Source organism: Acipenser ruthenus, chromosome 57 (assembly GCF_902713425.1).
Source record: "Acipenser ruthenus chromosome 57, fAciRut3.2 maternal haplotype, whole genome shotgun sequence".
Lineage (NCBI taxonomy): Eukaryota > Metazoa > Chordata > Actinopteri > Acipenseriformes > Acipenseridae > Acipenser > Acipenser ruthenus.
The window spans coordinates 1,127,943-1,148,549 of record NC_081245.1 but is presented as its reverse complement, the minus strand read 5'-3'; the positions used below and the strand labels follow the sequence as shown (position 1 = coordinate 1,148,549).

The window sequence follows — 20,607 nt, the reverse complement described above, 5'->3', positions numbered from 1 at the left end:
TTGAGGATCCGAAATGGCGCCAGTTTTTTTCCTGTGCTTTGTACTTAACGTGCTCCATGTGGGTTGTATTCAGAAGCTGCTGCGAGTTTGGGGGTGAGGGGGGGTCATTGTAGTTTGTTTGATTTCTTAACGATTGGACTGTTTTTTGTTGTAATCTGAATGGTTTTAGTTAAAGTGGCGGTTTAGAGATGAAGCAGAAGTCTTGAGATCGACCAAAGAGACAACAACTTACGCGCCGACTGCAAGAGAGAGATAGAGAGAGAGAGATAGGTAAACACAACTTCATATATTTAATTCACTTTATTTTTTTTTAGTAGTAGTACAGTACAGTACACTACATGGGTAATTCCGTACAAAACGGAATTTGAAAACTGAGCTGCACAAAAATTCGATTTTGATTGGATCTACACGAGAGCATTTCGATCCCAGTCCGCTCGCAGTGATGCTCAACTGCCAGCCGCTAGAGAATAATACAGTTATATAAGCACCAGCTTCAACCCCTCCTACTACAAAAACAAACGCAGGAAGCGGACACCCTGGGATCCTTCAAGAAGCTGCTTGATGAGATTCTGGGATCAATAAGCTACTAACAACCAAACGAGCAAGATGGGACGAATGGGGCCTCCTCTCGTTTGGAAACTTTCTTATGTTCTTAAACGTGTTCATCCATGCCAGCTCACCCCTCCATTTAAGTTAATAATGTCATTTTTTTACTGTAAAGAAAATTGTATTGTCAATTAAACATAACCAATGGTCTCATATCAGTTGTGTTTATCTTGCAGTGCAAGTTTTACTTTTCAATACTAAGTCTTCTTTAGTAACACAGGGCAGTGGGGTCGCGTAGGCATTTTTAATGATAGAAGTGGGTCGCAGTGCAGCGAAGTTTGACAACCGCTGGTCTGTTAAGAAAATATTGTTCCTGTGCAGCAATAATCTTTATAATATATTCTAGAGGTTAAAAAGCTCCAATAGCAACGTTTTACTAGAATTAATATAGTCTGCATATTGATTTAATACATGTCACCGAAAAATAGTAGGTGGACAATTCCATAATCAAGTGACCATGACCATCAAAAAAAACAGTTGCATTTATCAAAAACATAGCTTCCTCTGTTTTTACTAAAGGGTGTATATTTATCCTTGCTGTATTACTTCAATGTGTGTCTTTACTTAACAGCCATTTCAAGTTCCTGTTAAAAAGCTATATTTTCAGAAGTCCGACTTCCATACATTGTAGTTATCAATGGTAGGATGAATGTTTGAGGTACACATTTGTAAATATGTCACTGTGACAGGATTGACCGAGGTTTGAGACTCAGAGACAGTTTTAAAGTTCAAAATAAAGTTTTTAATAAACAAAAATACAAAATAAACAGGCACAAGGGCCAAACAAAAAGGTTTCAAAACACAAAATAGACACCAAACAAAACTTACAAATAAAGGTTTCCAGGCTGGGCGTTTCCTTCACAGGATTCATAAAGGTTCATAAAGACGGGGCAGTCCCCCGTCACAGTCACATTTTGGACTCTGGGTATGTCATACTAAGTTACTGTTTTTCGACCAAAATGCATGCAGTGTTTACAGTAGAGGCTCCATCAGATTCTACAAAGACAAAATATCTTTGGTCTGTGCCTTGACGCAGCACAAAGGAATATCCACTAGAAAGTGTCCTGAGGGCATCAGATAATTTTTATGGTTAGGTTTAGGGTTAGGCATTGGGTTAGGGTTTCAGGGCTGGGGTTATTTAAGGTTAGGGTTGGGGTTGGGTTAGTATCAGGGTGGGTTGATTTCATAGAGTTGCCGAGCTCTGGAGGTGGAAGGTGCGAGTGCTTGGCAAATGCCCTCGAATCATCTGATGCCCTCCGGACACTTTCTATCAAATATTCCTTTACCCTGCTGCCTTGACAGAGGCTCGCAGGCAGCCATTTCTGGGTTTATTTGTAACCAATAGAAGATCAGCTTCTTCACAGCTAGCCAATCAGAAGTGATAGGGGTGGGACGTAAACACTTTTTCAAATGTTTGTGTAGGTGCTAGACTTCCGCAATTCAGTTTTCAGAAACTTGCGTGGCTCTCTAGAAATATACCCGGAGTGTCTTTCTAGCAACAGAACAAACACAGGGAAAATAAATAAATAAAAACTATCGCAGCAAATCTCGCTGTCCGGGGCGTTGACCGATGTGAATTGCACACCCCTGAAACTATATAATTATATATAGATGTATGTTGCCAATTTATTTTACTATGTGAATAGTGTAGCAATTAAAAACTGTGGCAAATGCCCATTTCATGCTGGTTCCAATGACGCATTTTGACTAGGTGGTTTTTTTGAGACCAATATAGAAGACAAGCAAAAATCAAAATACATTGCACATGGTATGTCTTCAATTGCTATGCTATTATTAGGCTACATTTGTGTTTTTTACTCTAGATTTTAATATTTGTATTCTATTTTTACCAGTTTCAAATTGCTTGAGAGAGTATTTTCTGAAACGATAGCATTTAAAGGGAATTGTAAAATGGCTTGGATAAATTAAGTGCTGTGATTGGCTTAACAAGATCACGTGACTGTAGTGTTTGGCTGTTCCGTGAATTCTCCATCAGATGTGGGAAATCAGTCTGCTTCCAATTCCCAAATGCCATTTTATGTCTCAAATGTTTACTATAAATGGGAATGTTCAATGTAATGTTCATGGCAAATAAAAAAAGTACAAAATATATGTATTCAGGGACTTTTTTTTTTTCCGTGGAAGGATACATAATAAGTTTCTAATTTTTTTCCTTAAAGCTAGTTTGTCTAATTTATTAGCCATTTTATAAGTGAAATAACACACGCCTGGGTGGGTGAAGGCACAGTCATGTGATCACGGCTATGACATCATAGACCAACTTACTTACCTGATCTATTAGCCTTTATATGTGAATTTAAATAATATTTGATTAATGCATAATATAGTTTGCTAACCCTAACCCTAAAAGCGCCCAATATGCAGTCTTAAATGACAAACTGTGAACAGGTGGATAGTGGATACAGGTGCAGGAGTGATGCAGTGCGTGATGAAGCAGACAGAAATAATTGTAATCTGGTTTGGAAAGGATTTTATTTATAGTTTCCAGGTCTGGCGACCAAACAATAATCCCCTGGCAATCCACACCAATGTGTAGAGCACAGGGTAAATAACAAGGGGATTGCAGTCCCAAATAATAAACAATATCCGCCCCACAATAATACAGACACGGTCACCAGTCCTGGGTGCGTGCAGTAGTGCTCGTGGTGGGTGATACACGTTTATATTTGTGACAATTGTGAAGTGTTGTTCTGGCTTTAGGTGCTGGCCCTCGACGACAGCTCCGGAACATGTTAGCCATCTAGTGAACACAAACAAGACAATGAACAAAGACAAACAAACACTCACGATTTTAATCACAGTAAACAACTGGGGTCTTTCGCAATCCTCCTAGGTTCATGTGCATAAAACAAAGCGAAGGAACAGATTATGATTATCCGTCCCCTTTTATGCCGTCACACATGACCCCTTGGTAAACGAGTGCAACCGCCTCTCCAATCTGCGGCTGCCACGTCGTTTCCCTTCCGGGTCAATGCGTTCTTGCAACGGAGTCTCGCCTTCATCCAGATTGGCCGACTTCCTGACCCTGGGAAAGAACTGTCAGACCAGCCCGTCCAAAGAACTCTGTTCTCGATGCTTAGCGCCCTCACAGGTCGGGAGGAAGATTTACAACCAAGAATCGTTGTATTTCTGTCACACAAACAAAGTCTTGTCTCCTTTTCTTCAGTGAGAACGGATCAGCCTCACTCGAAGGAAGTTTCTGAGATGGAAGCAGCTCACATCAGCCCAGAGCTTCCTATTCGATGGGTTGTTTCTGCAGACAGGACTGTTGAGATCAAGGAGGAAGTGACTGAGCTGGGGTGTGACCAGGCCAATGAGCGGATCCTGCAGGAGGAAACGCCACCTTCTAGCATCACTGAGAGAGGTGAGTGAAACCAAATACAGATCTTTATTGAAAGAGGGGCAGAAAGCCTGTGGAATGCACTATATTAGGGAGTCATTCATTTTTGTTTGGCTTCTCACTGTACTCCACCATAAAGCTATTGACAGTAGAGTTCGTTTACAGTCCTCAACAATTTATCCCTTTTTTTTGGCAACACCACTGATGTTGAGCTAGTTTACACAGTATTTCTTTCTCTAAATTAGTCTACACTGGAACTATTTAGGATTGTTTATGATCAGACTAACATAGGTTTAAAGACTAAGTAGCACGATTCCGAATAATATTGCGTTCTGCATTCCTACCTGTAATTGTTTTCATTGTTAACATCCTGACAACCTTTTACATTTATAACTTTAAAGTCTGTATCAAAGCTCTTGACCTTGCAGAATCATACCAGACCAAACATCAAATAAATTAAAAAAATGCTCTAGAATTAATATTTATTACTTGTCAACAATTAAATGTCTTAGAGATGCAGTATTATTTAACATTATGAATAAAATTCTCCACAAATAATACAGCTACTAAATAACAAATTACTTTAACAAAGATTTGTACTGGTGGTAGGAATATGATACATTGCACAGTATACTAAAGAAAGTCTACCAGTTTTCAGAATTAATTTTCTTAATGCCTTTTTAGTGCTAACTGCTGTGTGGGGGGAAAAAAGGTTTTGGAAGAATATACTAGGATTTTTTCAAGCAGAGAATGGGTGAAATCGACCTTTATGCTACCCCCCCCCCCAGTCTTTTTATGCCATTGAGAAACGTCTCATTTAGCGAAACCCCTTTATCATATTCAACATTCAACAAAACCATGGTTACCAACATTCGAGTTCTTGTATAGGTAAAGGTCCTACACAAATTTAAATATTGTCTCAAATAAGCCGTAGAAAACGCAATATCAAAGTGTATTACACAGACTTTTACAGCATAGATTTACAAGTAAAAATAATACGGACAATGGGGCTCCCGTGTGGCGCATCCAGTAAAAGCACTCGCTAGAGTGCAGGATGCTCTCTATAGCCTGGACGTCGCCGGTTCGAATCCAGGCTATTCCACAGCCAACCGTGGACGGGAGCTCCCAGGGGGCGGCTCTCAATTGGCTGAGCGTCGCCCGGGGGGAGGGAGGGTTAGGTCGGCCAGGGTGTCCTCGGCTCACCACGCACCAGCGACCCCTGTAGTCTGGCCGGGCGCCTGCGGGCTTGCCTGTAAGCTGCCCAGAGCTGCGTTGTCCTCCGACGCTGTAGCTCGGAGGACAGCGTGTGTTCATCTTCGCCCCTCCCGAGTCAGGGCAGGGGTGGTAGCGGTGAGCTGAGCCTAAAAAATAATTGGGCATTTCAAATTGGGGAGAAAATAATAAAAACTAATTGGCAACGACTAAATTAAAAAAAAAATAAAAAAATATGGACATAACAAAACAGTAGATAGCTGAACAGAACTAACTTTCACGTATTATCCAGATTCTGAGCTCCACCCCTCTCCTGCTTCAGCATAGCTGCAGTCACTGAAGGCAAGGCAGACAGGCCCGCTTCGACCTGACGCAGAGACTTCAGCTGTCGATCAGGATAATGTGCGCAATACTCATTAAATGTCTTCCTCTTGCACCCCATTTTCAAATCAAACTAGTAACTGTCACCGTATATACCTATAGCAAAAGCCTACCTACACCTTAACCCGCTAATTCAAAGTAGACGTTTTGAATGACAGGCGCTGTAGCTGGCAAATGAAAGTGCACGGTCGATCTGATGATTTACAGTCATTTAAACGAATGAGAATATTCTAACGCTGCTTCAGTCAATGAGATCTGTCATGTGTTTGTGACAGTAGGGGGAGGATGTGTGACAGGGCAGTGACCCTGCACACTGGGACATGTGTGTTTTGTGGCTGCCTTTGCACAGCCACACAATGTAAATTGATAATTGTTTTATAGAAAAGTGTGGAATGTGGCCAGGTGGTGATTGAACGATTGGTTGTCCATTACCCCTGGCCACAACCTATACAGGGAACAAAGGCATGCATGTCTGTGTGGGTTGTAGAGGAGAGTGTGGAGCAGAGAAACAGTAAGAGAAATAATACACTGATAGCGGAGGCTTTAGTGTGTTTGTTTTGTTTATTTTGAAGAGTTTATGTGTATAGTGTTTGGTTCTAACTATTTATTTGTTCCAGTGTTTTGATTTTGTTTAAGTAATAAGTGTACAAGAGCGCTAAACTTGCAGTTCTGAGTTTGCTATTTCTGCCACTGGCCAGCCTTGACTGCACGCCACTTTACCATCGTGTTCTAATCTAAATGATAGGCTATTAAAAACTACCAGACCATGGACACTTATTAGACTTTTGTTCTCTAATTGTTTTGTTTTTACTTTTTGATCTAAGGCGTGCATAGTAACCTCCAGCACCTCTTGCATTAGATGTCATGTTACAATGAGCACACCAGGTTAGAATGCAAAATTGAAAAAAATTGGTTTTATGCTCAGTCGGAGGCATTCCGGACTAATTTTATTCTGTTTTTCAGGTACTGACATGCAGTTGGTATCAGAAATGGCATTTTCTCACATTAAAGTGGAGGCCTCTGAACTGGAACCTGTCCTCATTAAAGAGGAGAGTCCTGTGCTAGAACCAGTCTACATGAAGAAAGAAGTCTCAGTGTTGGAGCCTGTCCACATTAAAGAGGAGAGTCCTGTGCTAGAATCAGCAGAATGTGAACACCTTTCAGGTAAAAAAAAAAAAAAAAAAAAAAAACAGAGATTGAAAGCATGCAGAGATGAAGGGCGGGGTGTATTGCTCTATTGAAAGCATGCAGAGATGAATGGCGGGGTGTATTGCTCTATTGAAAGCATGCAGAGATGAATGGCAGGGTGTATTGCTCTATTGAAAGCATGCAGAGATGAATGGCAGGGTGGATTGCTCTATTGAAAGCATGCAGAGATGAATGGCGGGGTGTATTGCTCTATTGAAAGCATGCAGAGATGAATGGCAGGGTGTATTGCTCTATTGAAAGCATGCAGAGATGAATGGCGGGGTGTATTGCTCTATTGAAAGCATAGAGATGAATGGCGGGGTGTATTGCTCTATTGAAAGCATGCAGAGATGAATGGCAGGGTGTATTGCTCTATTGAAAGCATGCAGAGATGAATGGCAGGGTGGATTGCTCTATTGAAAGCATGCAGAGATGAATGGCGGGGTGTATTGCTCTATTGAAAGCATGCACAGATGAATGGCAGGGTGTATTGCTCTATTGAAAGCATGCAGAGATGAAGGGCGGGGTGTATTGCTCTATTGAAAGCATGCAGAGATGAATGGCGGGGTGTATTGCTCTGTTGAAAGCATGCAGAGATGAATGGCAGGGTGTATTGCTCTATTGAAAGCATGCAGAGATGAATGGCAGGGTGTATTGCTCTATTGAAAGCATGCAGAGATGAATGGCGGGGTGTATTGCTCTATTGAAAGCATAGAGATGAATGGCGGGGTGTATTGCTCTATTGAAAGCATGCAGAGATGAATGGCAGGGTGTATTGCTCTATTGAAAGCATGCAGAGATGAATGGCAGGGTGGATTGCTCTATTGAAAGCATGCAGAGATGAATGGCGGGGTGTATTGCTCTATTGAAAGCATGCAGAGATGAATGGCAGGGTGTATTGCTCTATTGAAAGCATGCAGAGATGAAGGGCGGGGTGTATTGCTCTATTGAAAGCATGCAGAGATGAATGGCGGGGTGTATTGCTCTGTTGAAAGCATGCAGAGATGAATGGCAGGGTGTATTGCTCTATTGAAAGCATGCAGAGATGAATGGCAGGGTGTATTGCTCTATTGAAAGCATGCAGAGATGAATGGCGGGGTGTATTGCTCTATTGAAAGCATGCAGAGATGAATGGCAGGGTGTATTGCTCTATTGAAAGCATGCAGAGATGAATGGCAGGGTGTATTGCTCTATTGAAAGCATGCAGAGATGAATGGCAGGGTGTATTGCTCTATTGAAAGCATGCAGAGATGAATGGCGGGGTGTATTGCTCTATTGAAAGCATAGAGATGAATGGCGGGGTGTATTGCTCTATTGAAAGCATGCAGAGATGAATGGCAGGGTGTATTGCTCTATTGAAAGCATGCAGAGATGAAGGGCGGGGTGTATTGCTCTATTGAAAGCATGCAGAGATGAATGGCGGGGTGTATTGCTCTATTGAAAGCATGCAGAGATGAATGGCAGGGTGTATTGCTCTATTGAAAGCATGCAGAGATGAATGGCAGGGTGTATTGCTCTATTGAAAGCATGCAGAGATGAATGGCAGGGTGTATTGCTCTATTGAAAGCATGCAGAGATGAATGGCAGGGTGTATTGCTCTATTGAAAGCATGCAGAGATGAATGGCAGGGTGTATTGCTCTATTGAAAGCATGCATAGATGAATGGCAGGGTGTATTGCTCTATTGAAAGCATGCAGAGATGAATGGCGGGGTGTATTGCTCTATTGAAAGCATAGAGATGAATGGCGGGGTGTATTTCTCTATTGAAAGCATGCAAAGATGAATGGCGGGGTGTATTGCTCTATTGAAAGCATGCAGAGATGAATGGCAGGGTGTATTGCTCTATTGAAAGCATGCAGAGATGAATGGCAGGGTGTATTGCTCTATTGAAAGCATGCAGAGATGAATGGCAGGGTGTATTGCTCTATTGAAAGCATGCAGAGATGAATGGCGGGGTGTATTGTTCTATTGAAAGCATGCAGAGATGAATGGCAGGGTGTATTGCTCTATTGAAAGCATGCAGAGATGAATGGCGGGGTGTATTGCTCTATTGAAAGCATAGAGATGAATGGCGGGGTGTATTTCTCTATTGAAAGCATGCAAAGATGAATGGCGGGGTGTATTGCTCTATTGAAAGCATGCAGAGATGAATGGCGGGGTGTATTGTTCTATTGAAAGCATGCAGAGATGAATGGCAGGGTGTATTGCTCTATTGAAAGCATGCAGAGATGAATGGCAGGGTGTATTGCTCTATTGAAAGCATGCAGAGATGAATGGCAGGGTGTATTGCTCTATTGAAAGCATGCAGAGATGAATGGCAGGGTGTATTGCTCTATTGAAAGCATACAGAGATGAATGGCAGGGTGTATTGCTCTATTGAAAGCATGCAGAGATGAATGGCAGGGTGTATTGCTCTATTGAAAGCATGCAGAGATGAATGGCGGGGTGTATTGCTCTATTGAAAGCATGCAGAGATGAATGGCAGGGTGTATTGCTCTATTGAAAGCATGCAGAGATGAATGGCGGGGTGTACTGCTCTATTGAAAGCATGCAGAGATGAATGGCGGGGTGTATTGCTCTATTGAAAGCATGCAGAGATGAATGGCAGGGTGTATTGTTCTATTGAAAGCATGCAGAGATGAATGGCGGGGTGTACTGCTCTATTGAAAGCATGCAGAGATGAATGGCGGGGTGTATTGCTCTATTGAAAGCATGCAGAGATGAATGGCGGGGTGTATTGCTCTATTGAAAGCATGCAGAGATGAATGGCAGGGTGTATTGCTCTATTGAAAGCATGCAGAGATGAATGGCAGGGTGTATTGCTCTATTGAAAGCATGCAGAGATGAATGGCAGGGTGTATTGCTCTATTGAAAGCATGCAGAGATGAATGGCGGGGTGTATTGTTCTATTGAAAGCATGCAGAGATGAATGGCAGGGTGTATTGCTCTATTGAAAGCATGCAGAGATGAATGGCGGGGTGTATTGCTCTATTGAAAGCATGCAGAGGTGAATGGCGGGGTGTATTGCTCTATTGCGGTGTAGGAAGAATTAACAAGTAAATAAATATACAATACCCAATCAAGAGTAACTAGCAGACATGTGTAATGGTTTTAATTAGCACTCTTAAATATTAATTACTTCCAACCAAGCTCAAGATCTGGAAAATGAAACAGTCAAACAACAGAAGGAATCTATGCAGAAGGAATATATGAAAAAGACCTAGGAGTTTATTTTGACTCAGAAATGTCTTCATCTAGACAATGTGGGGAAGCTATAAAAAAAGCCAACAAGAATTTAAATCAAGGGAAGTAATGTTAAAACTTTACAATGCATTAGTAAGACCTCATCTAGAATATTGTGTTCAGTTCTGGTCACCTTGTTACAAAAAGGATATTGCTGCTCTAGATGAGTACAAAGAAGAGCGACCAGAATTATCCCGGGTTTAAAAGGCATGTCGTATGCAGACAGGCTAAAAGAATTGAATCTATTCAGTCTTGAACAAAGAAGACTACATGGTGGTCTGATTCAAGCATTCAAAATCCTAAAAGGTATAGACAATGTCAGCCCAGGGGACTTTTTCGACCTGAAAAAAGAAACAAGGACCAGGGGTCACAAATGGAGATTAGATAAAGGGGCATTCAGATCAGAAAATAGGATGCACTTTTTTACACAGAGAATTGTGAGGGTCTGGAACCAACTCCCCAGTAATGTTGTTGAAGCTGACACCCTAGGATCCTTCAAGAAGCTGCTTGATGAGATTCAGGGATCAGTAAGCTACTAAAAACCAAACGAGCAAGATGGGCTGAATGGCCTCCTCTCGTTTGGAAACGTTATAACAAACTGAAATTGGCTCAAAATTTTAAAGGGACGTGTGGCAGGATGGCTTGCAGTGGTGAGGTGTGGTGACGTCACGGACCAGGAACTAACTGAACCAAAACAATGGATGGGCGGGTGAAAGCGCAACGCAACGGCGTTCAGCTGATTTTTATTAACTAAATAAAACAAAACAAAAGATGTAAACAAACAACAAAACACTACAAAACAAAAGGGCGCGATGGCCAAACAAATAGAAACAGAAACAAGTATATTTTCAATATAGCAATTGTTTTTGCTCGCGCTCCCGTGTTCTCCCGTACTCTCCTCTGTACACTCACCGCCCCGCAGCACGGACAGCTGCAGGTTCTTATACTCTGGCCGAGGGGTTAACTAGCTGTTAATTATCTTATTACCCCTCGGCCACAGTCTGCACGCGTTTGGTAAGGATGCGTGACTGTCAGCTAGTTAAATAATCAGTAGCTGATCAGTCATGCATCCTCACGGGGTTTTTAAATATAAATATAAAAAACAATAACAAAAGACGCGGCGCTTTTATCCGCGCCGCAAACAATAATATAAATAATAATAAATAAATACATAGGGGCGGGAAACTCCGCCACAGGACGTCCTGTGATCAAAAACAAAACTCTAAAACTTCAAGCCCTACAGATACTTTACCACACCAGTTATACGCCACCTACTGTTTTGTTTTACGTTATTTTAATATTTTTTTTGTAATGAAGTATGAGGGTTAGTTAGTACAGAAACAGTTTTAGAGGGGTTTACTTTGCTACAAACCCTAATCAAGGCACAAAACACAGCTGATAGGAGTCGCACTACATATTTTATTTAATAACAAAAATATAAAACATGGAAATGTGGATGGGGTGAAATTATTTTTTAATTACTAAAATAATTAATCTTTATTAATTAAAAACAGGGCAACGTAACTGGATGCACTATATCCATTTAAAAATAAGTAAGTAGAATTAAAAAAGAAATCCCTCCTCATAAGTTGTTCGACCGGAATGACCCAGTGTCATCTCTCAGAAGAATTCTGACAAGGGGCTGGCTTTGTAGAGGAACCTGGCTGGTAAGTAAGAGTTATAATTTTGTACAATTCTTTCACACAGATCCCAAAGAGAGCCATGCTATGCCTAAATCTGAAGCACAGGAGGGGCCAAGGATAGAAGCAGTTTACACACAAGAAGAGCCCTTTGACCAGGAGTGGTGTGCAAGTCTAAAGCAGGTTACAGAGCTGACATGTGTTAAAGATGAAGAGGTCCCTCGACTGGAATGTGTTCCTGTTAAAGAGGAATTCATAGAACAGGAATGTGTCCCCATCGCAGAGGAAGTTCCTACTGAAAATAATGTCTGTACACTTGAGGAGAACAACCAGCTGGGATCCAGCCTGTGTGATGATTGTCCACCTGAATGTGAACTGGGATTTAGAGGTAATTATACAAAACAAGCAACATTGAGCTGCCAATTAACCCTTTTGAAGGCTGCAATGTTTTTTTTTTTCAATTGCATCATTTAAAATGATGCTGAAATGGGCCGTGTATAGTGATATACATTTAGAACACATTATTGTGTTTGCTGGTTTCCTTGCAAGTTGGTGTATATATATATATATATATATATATATATATATATTCAGTAACAAAAACTTTGTTAAAATAACTTCATAGTTGCAGTTCAAAATCACAAAAGTCAGGAAATGGGATGTTAACTCACCTTAACTCACCCCTCTTATGCCAATGCATCGCATCAGATATGACGTCATACACGACATCAGTAATGACATCAGCAGTGACTAATCACATGACAAATGCTCCACCAAGACTGCCCAGAAGGACATTACCTGGGTGTGTTTGTTGGTCTGCAGAATATTGTGCTGTCAGCTGTTCTTAGGAACTCGTATGACAATAACAAGACAGAGAAGCACAGTTTGGTCCTCATTCTCCATGGCACTGTTCTAAAAAAAAAAACATTCCTTTACTGAGTGAGATACATATTCAAATGCATTTGGTAAACCAATGGTCTTGGATAGAAATGTGGCAATGCCATATTGCATAGTGGCAAGTGTGCTATCTTTTGCATTGGAAGTAGTAGAAGCAGTAATTATGCAACACCTACATCACGTCTACAGACAATAGTGCAAAGAGTGACCCGAGTCATGAAAGTGTTCTTGTTTTGTCTATGATCGTGTCTACGCTGGCACGTACACCAAGAAGCATGATAGCTACAGTCCAGCACAGAGGATTTTATTTTCCAGTGTAATGTCCATCTGGGCAGTCTTGGTGGAGCATTTGTTATGTGATTAGTTATGCCAACATTCATGTTAAATTTAATTACAAAAACAAAAGATATGTTGCTCTAGATGATTAGATTTGACCTCTGACCTAAGCAAAGACACATTTTATATTGTCTTTTTTAAACATATACTAATATCCAGGTATTATAAAAAATAAAAGATGTACTTCAGTGAGTTACAGGTTCTGGGACTCTGTCAACTAAAGGCCTCCTAGTGCATGATGACATCACAGAAAGTCTCCAAAGGTTATTATTTTGGTAATGTCCTTCTGGGCAGTCTTGGTGGAGCATTTGTCCTGTGATTAGTCATTGCTGATTTCATGTATGACATCATGTCTGATGTGATGCATAGGTTCAGTTTTTGTTACTGAATTTCCATATATATATATATTTTTTACCTGAATCTACTACAGTATCAATTTCTAAAGTCCTACACACTCGGAAGGAAATATGTTTTACAGCAACCCATGAAGTGGAGAGCACACAAAAAAGGCAGCCAGCCTGGTATAATGCAGGTGAAACAGGACTGTTCTAAGAGATCTGAGTAAAACACTGCATCCCAACACATTTTTATTTGTTTTTCACCCACCCTTTGACATAAAAATATGAGATCAGCTACTGAAATGTGTCAACTGGCTTATTACAGTCTTTATAAAAAAATCTGTCCCTATGCACTTGACTTTAGCATACACTACATCAATCCAATAATGAGACCAGCTTTGTTTTTTTATTCAATATTTTCTAACTGCAAAAACATGCTAGTTATCATCTATTAGTGAAACATATATAATACTCCATACAGCATTCCACGTATACAGTATCATGAACATGAGACATCCATGTAGCCTATAGTATAAATATTACAACTGAGTGCAAATGTTAAACTTATTTAAGCATTTGAACCCAAAGGAGCGCTATTAGAATATGGATCTGTTAAAAAATAATAATAAAAACGTTTTTATCCTGATTTTATAAAGAACTAGATTTCTGTTACTAAGCGTTCAGCTCAGTATTCCATGAGTAATGCAGTTTTCTCAGAAAACATCCCTGGTCTGTTTTGTTTTCTTTTTACAACTTGTGAATGAAACCATAGAGTAGACTAGTTTGCTGTATTTACTAAATTTAAGTGATTTTATAAATCTACTGTCAAACTGCAAGAACAATTTGACTGTGATTCTGCATTCTGCAAAAGTCCAAAGTATTTTTTTAATGAGGAAATTAATAAGTATTGTGACAAGCAGGCTGTAGTGGATGACGTCAGGCCAGAAAGAATCACAGAGACGGGCAGTACTCGGGTTGAAAACTTGAGTCGCTGCGGCGCTCGGTATGTTTATTGTAAAATAAAAAGGTTGAAACAGAAAACAGGACACGGCACTTGCGGCCAAAATAAACAGACAAACAAAACGGACTAACACTTAAACAGTGGACGAACAGACAAACAAACACGGGGAGTAAAAAATAAACACACAAGTATCGTGCTGGTCCTTCCAGCATGAAATAGCAATGGTATGCTTTGCTTTAATCCTTACTTTTTCTCCTCCTCTCTCTCCCGTTCTCCACTCACCGAACACACAACCCCGAGTCAGTGAAACGTGCATCTATATATACTGTTGTGCCGGGATTCAATTACCAATTAATTATTCACTTGAATCCCAGCACGTGAACTAAATCTGTGCAACCCCGTGCTCACATATTATTAACTACTTTAAATGCACGTGAAGTGAAGTGCAATCCCTGTGTCTAAATACAATTAACATTTTAAATAACTCGTGCTGCACCCACCCATTTATATCCCGTGAAGCCATATCTATACACCAACATTAACACACCACACACAACATATAACACAGGGGTGGGACACATTGCCACATATACCCCCCCTTGTGCGCAGCACACATGGCCTCAACGGCCACCTTCCCCCTTAAAAGCCCAAAAGTCTCCCTCAAAGTCCTGGGCCAAGAACAGGGACTGTAAGGGGTTCACGGGAGGCAATGTTGCCAGTAGCCAGGCTGCTAATGGCAATGCTGTCAGCATAACTGCCGACAGCTCCAAGGCTGACTCCTTCAGCCAGGGCAGTCCTGGCAGCGGAAAGGCTGCTTGGAGGATGGTCTCCTGACCTCCCCCCTTCTTCGTAGCCGGCAGCTCCCTTTTGTGGGGCTCCGGCCACAGTACTTTTGGCAGCGCAAGTGCTGCAGTGGGAGCAGGTCTCCTGACCTCCCCCACGATCTCCGGCATCGAAACTGCTGCTGGGGTTTGTGGTCTCCGGACCTCCTCCCCCTTCTTCGTGGCCGGCAGCTCCCCTTGGTGGGGTTCCAGCCACATACCATGTTATTTTAGAGCATCAAAGTGCATAGCTATTTGTTTTACATTAGAAATAAACAAAAATGGTTGGCTTTTGTGGTTATATGGGTGAGTGTTTTAGATTTTTGTAAGCCTAATGTAACGTTGATGTAAATAATCGTTTTAGGCCTATTTGAAATGTTTCACTATTATTTATAGCTGCTCTGGTGCACAGTCTCTCAGCCTAAGTGTACATGCAGGTTTTAAATACTCGTTCACCTTCTATCACTGACTGACATTGTTATTATTATTATTTTTTATTTACTTACTCTGTACAGTAAAAAAAACATAAGAAGTACAACTGCACATTCGTTTTTAAAAGTACTTTTTTTAAATATTAAAATACACATTTTTACCCCCCCCCCCCCCCCTTCCACAAAAGGCACTAAAACTACTTGGATGCGGTAACTTGCCAAATGGGAGTAGTAACTGTCCCATAGTTTTTATTTTATCTACAGGTGAATAATAAAAAAAACGCTCTAACGGCACCAAACTTGCCCCAAAAACCACCTGTTTTTAAAAAGTGCTGTAGCTCAAAAACTACTGGACAGAATAACACAAAACTTGTAGAAATCAGCCTACCAATCAGACCTGAAATCCCAAACGGCAGGCAGATTGATTGAACTTAACCCCACTTTTGGAGCAGCACAAAATAGGGGCTTATGGGACCTGGAGAAATGTTCGTTATATCAGGGTGTTCACTATAATAGGGTTTGGCATTTTTCTGTATCAGAATAATGACAAAACGGCAAATTTGAATTGAACATCAATATATAGTACTTTTATGAAGACTCCTTCACATTGATCAACATTTAAACGGTATTGTGACAAGGTACTCGTGTCACATGTGTGGGTAACCGCATTGCAAGACAGAGAGACTTGGGACTTGGAGTTGAAACGCTGGCACAGGCGCGCAGGATTTATTAAACACAAAACAGAAAGTAAACAAATGGGTCATGTGATGCTACCAACGATGGTAACGCACAGAGGACACATACAAGACAGACAGCAAGTTTCAATCGAGCGCCTGTCTGTAAACAATCATTTGATCAAACACAACTCCAAAAAGCACACAAAACAAACCCGTTTCCACATGTACATTACACCAACATTAATTCCCCCCTGTGATATGTTTAAGAGAAAACAGTAAAGAAATTAAAGAAAGAATGTGCACTTACATGCTGAATAAAGTAATTACATGTCCTTTCTCTTCAAAAAAGAAAAAACATTTCAATACAGTATTTACATATAAACCTGATCTTATGCTTTTGTTCCTCAGATGTATATTAGGTGGGGTGTGGAAATCAGTGACTGGTACATGTGAGTGATATTAACCAGAGTGTGTTAATAATCAAAGTGAAATTCTCAAGCATTTGTATTTATTGACACCCACTATATTCAACCTGGCAAATTTCAATGTGATGATAATAAAAGGAGGCTGGTATTAACAGGAGTGATATTAAGCGGGTCTGACTGTATTCTCATCAGAGTTCACTCTAGGAGTTGGTCATGGTTATGAGGGGAAGCCCTGCAGAAGAGTGAATGTGTAAGAATGCTGTACAATAACCTTTCTCTTCTCTTTTTTTTTTTTCCTCTAGCTGCTAAAAGGAACCGCAATGGAGGGACTCAATTTCCCTGTGCTGATTGTGGGAAGAGTTTCAGTTATGTATCACAGCTTAAAAGACACCAGCGCGTTCACACAGGAGAGAAACCTTATGACTGCACTGAGTGTGGGAGGAGTTTCTTACTGTTAAAAAATCTTAAAAAACACCAGCATATTCACACAGGAGAGCAATTTTATTTCTGCGCTAAGTGTGGGATGGGATTCAATTATTTATCACACCTTAAAAGACACCAGCGCTGTAACACAGGAGATAAACCACTGAGTGTGGGAGGAGTTTCACGCGATTAGGAAGTCTTCAAAAACACCATTGCATTCACACAGGAGAGAAACCTTAGCACTGTGATCAATGTGGGAAGTTTCACATATTTATGTTCCTTGAAAATCCACCAGCGGACTCAAAAGAGAAATCGTATCAATGTAATGAATGTCTGAAGAGATTCCGTCACTTCCGACACCATAAAATTCATAAGAGGGTGAAGCCCTATCCCTCCACTGAATGTGGGAAGAAGTTCAGTCGGAACAATTGCAGACAGGAGTAAATTTGACTAAAATGCAGAAATATTTACTAAAAACAAAAGAATAAACTTGCTTGATAAATGGGGTACTCCTATTCACTCCAGATCATAAACTTACACTCATGGATGGAAAATATGAAATACAGTCGCCACCGTTTAGAACGGGCGCGTTTGTGTTGACGTGATTCACCCCCAGTAAGTGATGGACAGTATAAACTCCCACACAATAACCTGACATTCAAAATGTCCCCCAATCACCAGCACAGTAATCAAAACAAACATGCGTGTATGCGGTCAAAAATCTTTATTTACACAAATGAAAAATATGTATTAAAACCTATGCATGTAATAAAGTATGTGCAAAAAAGTACAGAACAGGCAGGCTGCGTTACTGCAAATTGTTTCCAGCAAAGAACTCTGTGATACGCATCTGGATGAACAAGTATGGACAGCAAACTCAGTTTAAAAAAAAAAAATCCCAGTTCGGCTCTATATCCGGATGGTGCTCCATAGCACTCCGCAGTGTTACAAGCGCAGCACGCATACATCACCTGTGTCTGCTTCAGGGAGAGCGTCCTGGTCGCCAAGGTGACCCAGCTGTGAATTCTTCCTCTGGCATCCCCTGTAGTGGTGTCAGAGTTTCGGTTGTATTTTCGTCAGCACTCCTCAACTACAGAAAATGGCTTATTTTTTTTGAAGCAACGTTGCATTGTTTGCTGACTGACAGAGTTGCAAGCGCACAGCATTTAACAGACATTTTATTTACACTGAATTTTCATGCTGATTCACATCGCTTTTCTCTTTCCAGTCATGCTTATGTTGTAGTCGGTGCTGGTTTTTCAAACTGTAAATAAACCCAACACTGCGTACAGGGATTAAATAGCCAAGGTACAGTAGAGGGGTAATCACTCAGTAACGCTGTGCAAACAGCTGATAGATCGATCTGTTCAGCTTTTACTACAGTAAAGTGCTGCCTTTTGTATTGAAATCTATTTGAATGGCAAGGTAACGAGGTGAAAACAGCTGATTGGTGGATTAGTAAGAGGGTTTACTACAGTATAAAGCATTGCGTTTGTTAGTTATGTCTGTGTGAATGGCACATAACGAGATCCAAACAGCTGAGTTTGCCCGAAATATACGGCATGCTTAGCGTAGTATAAACGATGCCTTTGTTATTGAAATCAGTGGAAACGCTATTTGTCAGATGTAAACAGCTGCCCGAAATAACCCTGTACGGTGTAAGTGGTGGGTACTGTACTACATCTTGTTTGGACCATTCATCATCTTGTAGACCATTCTGATTTTGTTAAGTCACCATCAGTAATCTATGAAATAGATTGTAATTGTGTCTGCAAGATTCCACTTTTGATACTGGTAACAGGGTCATGAAGATTTAAATTGGGGAATGTTTTACATTACTTTGCTGTGCTGACCTGCCAGTCTCATTGAAATAAATAAAAGCCGATTGTTATCTTCTAATTAAGAGAGTATGTCTGGGAAAACCAATAAACACATTCCTTCCAGTAAAGGGTTAGAAGGGCGACACCTGGTGAATACAAGGTGCCATGACTCATGATATGAATGAATAAGATGTCAAAACGTAATGTGACTAATGTGTAACAATTTAAGTGATTAAATGGGTTTTAGAATACTTACATCATTCTTAAATTTAATTTAATTACTTTAATTATTGTATAACATCTTTAACATGTAACGGTAATTTAGTGAGGAGAATGAAACTGAAATTGTGTATCCTTCTGTGATCAATATAACAAACGTTGTATAAAAATGAAGTTTTATTATAAAAATGTTAGTCTTTGGGGAGTGGTGATTTGCTTCTGTTAGTGATGCACATTGCTTGTGTGCAAGGAACTATCATCCAGACTCTGAAAGCCAATGAAAGGACTGATTTTGGTCAAGGATGAACTTCCTGTGTTGACCAGGAAGTGATGGAATCAATAATGCGAACTCCCGTTGGGCGCTATATTTAAAGTGAAACAAATATGAACTCTCGCTGTCTTGGATTTGAAAACATCTCACCATGAAGTGATCACGGAGCCTTCACTTGTAATGAGGACTCATTCAACTGTTGTATGTATCTACATCGAACTGCAATCTGTGCTTCAAGAAGGCTCCTCATCTCCTGCAACTCTACGTGTGACGAGAAGACCAGCTTCATGGCAACTTTGTTTTTCAGCAACGAACACATCTCCAGAATAAGTATTACATTTCAAAGACTTTAAGATTCAAGTAAAATGCTGTTTGTTTAAATGAGAAATATCTACAGGAAACCAGAAGAAAAAACATTTAATAGAACGTATCGCTTTGCTAAAGATTAAAAATTACTTTTAATGAACAATTGAAACAAGACTTGAACTGAACTGATATTTGTGTATTTGAAAACAGCTTTGAATGTCGGAACCATTACAACATAACTTAGCCTCATATTTATTTTCTATTATGTTCGTAGGTCTATTTATATATTTGATGAATAGAATAATGGAATATCATTTTATAATGAATACCATATTCCTACGAATTTAAGATACCCTCGAATTTAAGACGCAGCCCAAATTTACCACCCTCAATTTGAGGAAAAAGTAAGACGTCAAATATGCATTTGTAAAGATACAGCCTTAATTACGCTGTTGTATCGTACAAAACTGAGACGAAACAGTGTTGTTGTAGATTAACCTCGGAGCTCATTTATCGTGCTGTGCACTGTATAATACTTCAGATGGCTCTCTGTCGTACACACACCACCACTCACTCACGGCATCACACATCCTGACAACAGCAAGCAAGACACAACACTCCACGGCATCAGGCACCATAAAACCCAGCAACCACAACAGCACTGAACATTGCTTGGCATGTCGAGAAATACGGGGGTCTGATCAGCATTTCCGATCTGTCCAAGTTGGTACTGTTTGTTAGAAATGCTGAAATTGTAAACGTTTCTCTTGGAATTCCTCAGGAAGCTTGGTTTGTTTTTTCTCAGCAGTAAGTCACGATGCTGTTTGTGTATTTGGGCAGATGCCTTTGTTGTCTTTTCTCAGCAGTCAGTCACGTTTGCAGTTTTGTGTAATCGGGTAGTCGCGTCTTTTGTTGGCAATTTTAGTACACATCACTGTATTCGAATTTAAGACGCAGGCTATTTTTGAGAATCAAAAAATGATTAAAAAAGCGCATCTTAACACTAGAACCGCCCCAGCAGTCATTTTGACGGTTTGAGGTTTTCAAATTA

The 20,607-nt window shown here is 40.4% G+C and overlaps 1 protein-coding gene across 1 annotated transcript; it reads left to right on the top strand.

Annotated features, from left to right (window-relative positions):
* Nucleotides 1–9: 9 nt before the first annotated feature.
* LOC131724814 (zinc finger protein 286A-like) lies at nucleotides 10–18,805 on the top strand. Its single transcript, XM_059017639.1, has 5 exons — nucleotides 10–270; nucleotides 3,794–3,991; nucleotides 6,524–6,724; nucleotides 11,699–12,019; nucleotides 16,820–18,805. The coding sequence occupies exons 2-5, from the start codon at nucleotides 3,832–3,834 to the stop codon at nucleotides 17,131–17,133; spliced, it is 996 nt and encodes a 331-aa protein (XP_058873622.1). The 5' UTR covers nucleotides 10–270; nucleotides 3,794–3,831; the 3' UTR covers nucleotides 17,134–18,805.
* The last annotated feature ends 1,802 nt before the right edge of the window (nucleotides 18,806–20,607 follow it).

Bases quoted from the DNA above. Each gene is read 5' to 3' on its own strand.
- LOC131724814 (XM_059017639.1), top strand. From the start codon at position 3,832: ATGGAAGCAGCTCACATCAGCCCAGAGCTTCCTATTCGATGGGTTGTT. The intron at 3,992-6,523 runs GTGAGTGAAACC...TCTGTTTTTCAG, and splicing joins TTCTAGCATCACTGAGAGAG to GTACTGACATGCAGTTGGTA. The intron at 12,020-16,819 runs GTAATTATACAA...TTTTTCCTCTAG, and splicing joins ATGTGAACTGGGATTTAGAG to CTGCTAAAAGGAACCGCAAT.